Source organism: Trifolium pratense, linkage group LG6, assembly GCF_020283565.1.
Source record: "Trifolium pratense cultivar HEN17-A07 linkage group LG6, ARS_RC_1.1, whole genome shotgun sequence".
Taxonomy (NCBI): domain Eukaryota; kingdom Viridiplantae; phylum Streptophyta; class Magnoliopsida; order Fabales; family Fabaceae; genus Trifolium; species Trifolium pratense.
Window position 1 is genome coordinate 26,569,373 of NC_060064.1, and position 7,514 is coordinate 26,576,886.

At 31.3% G+C, this 7,514-nt stretch overlaps 2 protein-coding genes across 5 annotated transcripts; both read left to right on the forward strand.

Annotated features, from left to right (window-relative positions):
• The first annotated feature begins 1,260 nt into the window (after positions 1–1,260).
• Positions 1,261–2,132, forward strand: LOC123892004 (receptor-like serine/threonine-protein kinase SD1-8). The gene has a single exon (XM_045941860.1). It carries the CDS (start codon positions 1,284–1,286, stop codon positions 2,130–2,132), a length of 849 nt encoding a protein of 282 aa, XP_045797816.1. The 5' UTR covers positions 1,261–1,283.
• A 2,824-nt stretch (positions 2,133–4,956) lies between these two features.
• Positions 4,957–7,069, forward strand: LOC123890526 (receptor-like serine/threonine-protein kinase SD1-7). Of its 4 annotated transcripts, XM_045940151.1 has the most exons (7): positions 4,962–5,214; positions 5,309–5,499; positions 5,684–5,894; positions 5,986–6,223; positions 6,310–6,460; positions 6,561–6,778; positions 6,817–7,069. In XM_045940151.1, the coding sequence occupies exons 1-7, from the start codon at positions 5,106–5,108 to the stop codon at positions 6,821–6,823; spliced, it is 1,125 nt and encodes a 374-aa protein (XP_045796107.1). In that variant the 5' UTR covers positions 4,962–5,105; the 3' UTR covers positions 6,824–7,069. The 4 variants fall into 4 exon arrangements, with proteins under 4 accessions (XP_045796108.1, XP_045796107.1, XP_045796106.1 ...); XM_045940152.1 differs by lacking the exon at positions 6,817–7,069 and having other exon boundaries at positions 4,957–5,214; positions 6,310–6,419; positions 6,561–6,754; XM_045940150.1 differs by having other exon boundaries at positions 4,965–5,214; positions 6,561–7,069.
• The last annotated feature ends 445 nt before the right edge of the window (positions 7,070–7,514 follow it).

The following is a 7,514-nucleotide window of genomic DNA, read 5'->3' on the forward strand; positions in this document are numbered from 1 at the left end:
ACGACAGTGCATAAAAATTACACTCTTTTTACAATTTAATTTATTTACACCGTCGGTGTGTGTAAAATACCTTTACACCGACGAAGTAAAATGACTTTATAACGACAGTGCATAAAAATTAAACTCTTTTTATAATTTAATTTATTTACACCGTCGGTTTAAAATAAAAATTAAACTCTGATAAATTAATTTATTTACACCGTCGGTTTAAAATAAAAATTAAACTCTTTGATAATTTAATTTATTTACACCCCCGGTGTAAAATAACTTTACACCTACACCAGCTGTGTGTGTAAAATACATTTACACTGACGGTGTAAAACACCGACGGTGTAAAATATTTTACACTCTTTTTATAATTTAATTTATTTACACCGTCAGGATAAAATAATTTTACACCGTCAATGTATAAAATACCTTTACACCGACGGTGCATAAAAATTAAACTATTTTTATAATTTAATTTATTTACACCGTTAATTTAAAATAAAAATTAAACTCTTTTATAATTTAATAATTTTACACTGTTGATGTAAAATAACTTTACACCAACTTTAAATACAAATTAATTTTTTTTTTACAATGGTGACAAATTTTATTGTGTTTGATTTGACTCTTGAACATGAAAAGAAGTCTTTTCCATATACTACCAATAAACAAAGTGTCTCTATTATTTTTTCATTTTCAAACAAACATCATGAAAGCTTTCAGTTTCCACACCCTCCAAACACTCTTTCTCTTTTCTCTCTCAACTTCAACCATTTTCTTATCAATCTCTGTTTCTTCTTCTGATACCTTAACAACAACCCAAATCCTTAAACTCAACGAAACCCTTTTGTCACCAACAGGAATTTTCCAACTCAGTTTCTTTTCCTACGACAATTTTTCCTGGTTCCTAGGAATACGTTACTGTTGGGATTGATTGCAATGTAAGTCTCAAATTGCTAATGAAGAAAAAGAAGAAGGTTACAAAATAGCTATTGAAAGTCCCACATCGCTTAGAATTGTGAAGCAAGGGGGAAATCAAAGCTATATATCTTTTTGCTTTTCTCTTATGCTCTTTGTTTAAGAGTATTTGAGTTGTAGTTCAAATATTTACTTTAAAGAGTGTGGGTGTATTGGGGGCCAAGGGAAGGTTGAGGGTATAATCTATGTGTTGTAACAATTTTCACATAGTGTTTATTCTCTGGTTGTCGGTTTTGACAACGACCGTGGTTTTTTCTCCGATTTGGAGTTTCCACATTATATTCTTGCGTTGTTGATTGCGTTTCTTTATTTTCTCTATGCCGGTTTTTCCCAACAGCTACAACATCGACCATGATAACAGACAAGTGGTTTGGGTTGCAAACAGAAACACCCCAATTCAAAATCCCAATTCTTTCCTCAAATTAACCGACACAGGAAACCTTATTATCATCGATCAATCCAATAAAACCATTTGGGCCACCGAAAAAATCAATAAAAATTCAACCTTTAACAAAAACCCAATTCTTCAACTTTTGGATTCTGGGAATTTGGTTGTATCAGAATCACCAAATGAAAACGACCCAACAAAGTTTTTATGGCAAAGTTTCGATTTTCCAACAGATACTTTGTTACCTGGTATGAAACTTGGTTGGAATTTTGACACAAACACAGAAACACACATAAACTCATGGAAAGTAACAGATCAAGATTCTTCAATTGGAGATATATCTTTCAAGATGGATTATCATGGTGTTCCAGAAATTTTTCTTTGGAATAGAAATAGAAGAATTTATAGAAGTGGACCATGGAATGGTAAAAGATTCAGTGGTGTACCTGAGATGCAACCAGTTACTGATTCAATTCAATTCAGTTTTGTTCAAAATGAACATGAAGTTTATTATACATTTTCAATTGGGAATGAATCATTGTTTTCAAAACTCAGTGTAGATTCATTAGGTGAACTTCACAGACTTACATGGATACATAGTAGAAAAATTTGGACTAAATTTTGGTATGCACCAAAAGATCAATGTGATAATTATAAAGAGTGTGGTCCATTTGGTATATGTGATACAAATGCTTCACCTGTTTGTAATTGTATTAAAGGGTTTCATCCAAAGAATCATCAAGCTTGGAATTTGAGAGATTCTAAGTTCGAATTTTGATCCATACATATGATTCTGAGTTCTTTAACTAGTGTCCAAAAATATTGGTGCCATACTCATGAATAGTTTGAGAAAATTGAGAGTGTACTAAAATTAAGCAGTTTTAGCTTTTGGAATATAATGAGTTGGAAATTTGGAATTTGTTTTGTTGTTGTTGGCCGGTGGGTTTCTTTTGAATGATGACAAGTCATAGACTCATAATAATGATCCATGTTCTCTTCAATGTTTTGTTTGGGTCTCATTGCTTCCTAGTTTTAAACTTTTTAGTTGTTACATTATTTGACACGGTTGTTTTCTCTCCAAAGATATGAAACGTTAATGTGGCAAAGTTATCAAAAGTTTTAAAGAAACGTTTTACACGACATCCGGATTTAGATTCACTATGATCCGCAATTTTACATTATAATTATTTTGATCGGTGATTTAAAATCGAACGGTTTGAATTTAAAATATAGTTTTATATAGTAAATCAATCTCAACTGTTGATCAGATATCATACGTCTCAGATCAGTTACATCACCATACTGTAATTGTGGGAAATCCACCTCCCACTACACCCAATTGTGAATGAAATTAACCACCATGCCACATCAATATTGAAGTAGTATATCGACTTCGAGTCTAATGTGACTCCTCGATCATGTATGATTGATGATTCATGTCCTCTTTCGTCAAGTCTAGTAAATTATTTTTCTTAAATAATGTCTTTTTTATTTTATTTTATATGAATTGTGATAATTTTGTCCTAGAAAAAAATATAGTGGATTAAGGATAGTGAACATTTACTAATGCAATTATATTAAACATATAGGATAACACTATAAAAGTAAAAAAATAAATAATTAGTACATTCTAACAAATGTGACTTTTTAACACTAAAAATAGCTCAAAATATTTTTTATTAGTATGTGCATGGAAATAAATAGGGAGTCCTAGTTTATTTGTCTTCTTCTCCACATATGAACAACTTTCCAATTCCAATCCATACGTTAGAAATGGTTGATAAAGACAAATAAACTATATCATATATCTACCTGTTTTGTTTGTTGACGGAAAAAACATGTGCGCAAATTGCAAGTATTCATAATTCATGATTCTTTGCGTGAGTTAATGGGAATAAAATATATATATATATAATTTATACAAAAATGCTAAATAGTAATTAGTTAGAAAACTAAATCTAATATATATTTTTAATATAGTATATTTTTTTTTAACTAGTATCCCAAGGAACGATAATAATTTTATATAGGAATTTAATTTTAATAAAGTTTTGTGGGATCCTCCACTCTAAGGGTCTGTTGTCATGAATTGAAATCCGGTATTAAGGCCTTCAAAATTTAAATCACAAATTGGTGGGTTGTGGGCCAACTATTTTTTGACTTGTGAGGCTCTATATTTTCATTTTACACCTAACATTTGCTGCCGCAATTAATGCAAAATATAATAATTTGATTTCTCTAAAGGAGAAAATTGTGCGTATAGGAGGACAACTTCAGTTGTACTGTGTTTGATTTTAAAACTGTTTTTGATACTGGACAAACTGGGAGCCAAGAGACAGGAGAAAATATGAAATTCTTGTCTCCCATTGCATCACGGGACAACTTTTTGTCCTCTGTACAAGTTGTCTAAAATACCGAAATAACATTTTCTCCACCAAACATTGCACAATGCAAAATCTGTTTAATACCTTAAATGTTTGTCCTGTGCTGTTTTGTCTTGTAGTGTCCTATATACTATTCTATCTAGTACTTATATTTTGCAGATCGAGTCACCCATAATCTTGATATACGTGTGCATATAATATAACTTATTAATCTCTTTATTAATAGTTGATATCATTCACATGCTCACTATAGAAAAACTTGATTACAAATAATGTATATGTGATTGTGTTTCATGTTTCTAAGAAGAAATATTTTGCATTTAGAAACCACTTTCCCATTTTTATAGTTATCTAAACTAAATCAAGTAATTGATCAAGTTCTCTATATAGTTATAATAGTTATTACATGCACCATATCATATGTTTAAATAATAATTAATGGGACTAGTTGTTATAACTTTATTTTATAAATGCATGATCATGATTTTGTTGGTCACATCATAAACAAGTATTTCTATTGGAATTTGACAAAATTTGTAAAGATAGAATCTAGTGATTAAAATGGTGCCCTCCACCTTCTGTGGTGGGACTCAAAGGGAGATTTTTATCAACTTTGGTAAAGTTGCATGTCAAGTCTCTAACGGTAGAGAATCCATTAATTTTCATAAATAAACAAAAGTTTTCTTCACTTTTTTCTACTTAGCCTTTTTGTGACTGCTCACTTATTTCTAATAAGAAAAGACATGATTAAAATATAAAAATTGGTCTGATTTTACTAGTACATAAAAAGAAAAGTGGCTTTTGCCTCCTCTAAGTTTTTGAGCAACATCATATTTTTAATACTTTAGCACATGATACCCTTTCTTGCATTGTACTCTATGAAGCATGCATATTTTTAAAACCGCAAAACCATTGAAAACTCACACACAAATTAGTCTGATAAATGAAATGACAAAGCCATTGAAAACTCACACACACAAAGTAGAGAGACTGAAGTTTGAACCCTAGTCATGACGTTCAACACTAGGAATTTCGGCATTTCTGCCAGTTGAGCTAGGATTTGTGGACTAATAGTATTTTTTTTATTATTATATTGAGCTTATTGGTTTCTTTTTAAATTGACATGCCTTTTTTTTTTTTTGGTACAGAATTGACATGCCTTTATGTCTGCAATAATTTATATATATGTTCCTATGTTCAACATCAATTTTTTTGCACTTGCACATCTTAATTCTAAAATAATTGTAACTTAAAAACAAACTAAATAGAAAGTGGATATTATTCTTAACTACAAAAACTATTTTGTCTCAGATGATGAAGTGCTAAGAGAAAGTTCTGATCGCAAGACAGCTAAGGCTATCGGCATTATGGCTGGTGGTGCAGCTATTATATTTTTGGCAGTAGGATTATGTTTCTTGTGGAGGAAGAAAAAATTGCAGTTTCTATTGAATTTGAAAGGGAAGCATGAAAAAAGAGGTAATGTACATGTCCTATATACATATATGAATGAATGTACTATTCTGAATGCATGTTGAATAATGAAATGTTTTGTTTGTTGTTCCTAAATCAGGTTCATTAGAAAAAAGTCAGGATTTGCTTATAACTGATGGAGTGTTTACAAGTAATAGAGAACAATCAAATGAAAATAACATGGATGATCTAGAATTGCCGTTCTTCGATTTTAATACCATAACTATGGCTACAAACAATTTCTCTGAACAAAATAAACTTGGACAAGGAGGCTTCGGTATTGTTTACAAAGTAAGTTCTTTTTTATATCTGTCACCATGATAAGTCCTAATACTCGACGCATATATACAATTACTGCACAGTAATTAATAGGTGCAATCATACAAAGTTGTTATTGTAGATATCACCAAAATAAGTCTTAATAGTCTTATATCATACATTTGATTTAACATATGAATAATTATGGTTACATCAGGGTAGGTTGTTGGAAGGTCAAGATATTGCGGTAAAGAGATTATCAAAAAATTCTGGCCAAGGTGTTGAAGAATTTAAAAATGAGGTAAAGTTGATTGTTAAGCTTCAACATCGAAACCTTGTTCGACTACTTGGTTGCAGCTTTGAGATAGATGAAAAGGTTCTAGTTTATGAGTACATGGAAAATAGAAGCCTTGATGCTATTTTGTTCGGTGAGTTAATTTAATTTCATTAACATTTATATAATCATGTTTTATTTTTTTTACGCTTGGTTTAATGTGTGTACAAATGTTTGATTTTCAGACAAAGCTAAAAGATCCTCGCTAGACTGGCAAACACGCTTCAACATTATATGTGGAATAGCTAGAGGACTTCTTTACCTTCACCAAGATTCTAGATTTAGGATCATCCATAGAGATCTTAAGGCAAGCAACATTTTACTTGACCGAGAAATGAATCCAAAGATATCAGATTTTGGGATGGCTAGAATTTTTGGCACGGATCAGACGGAGGCAAATACAGTTAGAGTCGTTGGAACATAGTGAGTACACTGCCGCTCCAAAAAATATCCAAAATTAACAATGATCTATTTATCTTACAATCTATAAACAATTTTGTTACTCGCAGTGGCTATATGTCGCCTGAATATGCTATGGATGGAATCTTCTCCGTGAAATCTGATGTTTTTAGTTTCGGTGTTCTTGTGATGGAGATCATAAGTGGAACAAAGAACCGAGGTTTCTATTCCGCAAACAAAGAATTGAATCTTCTCGGTCATGTATGAATTAGAGTTGCTTTATTAGTTGTAATTTGTAAACTCATCGTATAATCTCTTGCTTCTTGCTAACAAATAAATTGATTTTTTTTCTTTTTTGTAGAGTTGGAAGCTTTGGAAAGAAGGAAAAGCTTTGGAACTGATTGATTCTTCCATTGGTAATTCATATTCACCTTCTGTGGTTCATAGATGCATACAAGTTGGGCTATTATGCGTACAAGAGCGAGCAGAAGATAGACCAACAATGTCTTCAGTGGTGTTGATGTTGAGTAGTGAAACAGCGACAATAGCAGAGCCGAAAAATCCTGGATTTTGCCTAGGAAGCAATCCTATTGAAACTGATTCTTCTTCAAGTAAAAAAGATGAATCTTGCACAGTGAACCAAGTTACCTGCACAATGGTAGATGGCAGATAGTGGAAGGCAACTTGTGATTTGAATTTTAATTCATAGGATTGGTAGTGATATTTTGCATACATAGAAAAGAAATTTACTTGACTTTCAATTTTTTAGAGTAAAATTAAAATGAGAAAGTTAAAGATTCATTACAAATGTAAAAGGTTGATTTATAAGAAATTCTTTGTATGTATATCGTATTGTTATTTTTATCTTTATATCTGTAATCCCGCTTTAATTTCCAACCCTAATCCCGCCTAACTGTAAATACAGGACCTAGTGTCTTTTTTTTTATAGTTATTTTATGGACTAAGTTGACCAACAAAAAGCACATTTGAGGACTAAACTGACTACCGAAAAGCAATTGAGGTGCATTTCTATGCCTAATTACGTACTGGTCTTTCTTATGTCTCTAGATTCAAATATTTTTAAATCTATTCCTAGCCAGGTGCATGTACAAAAAGAAGCCATCATTCTGAATTCACAATTTCCTTAGAATATATTTCACTTCATAGATAGGTGTATCTTATCTTCATTCATTTTATTTACTTTTCCACTTTCATTAGGTGTCAATGTTCCATTGTGTGGAAAATATAATATAGCAGCCAACCTAAGACAAAGACAAAATAGTCACACAGGAAATATTTGATGACTCTAAAATCA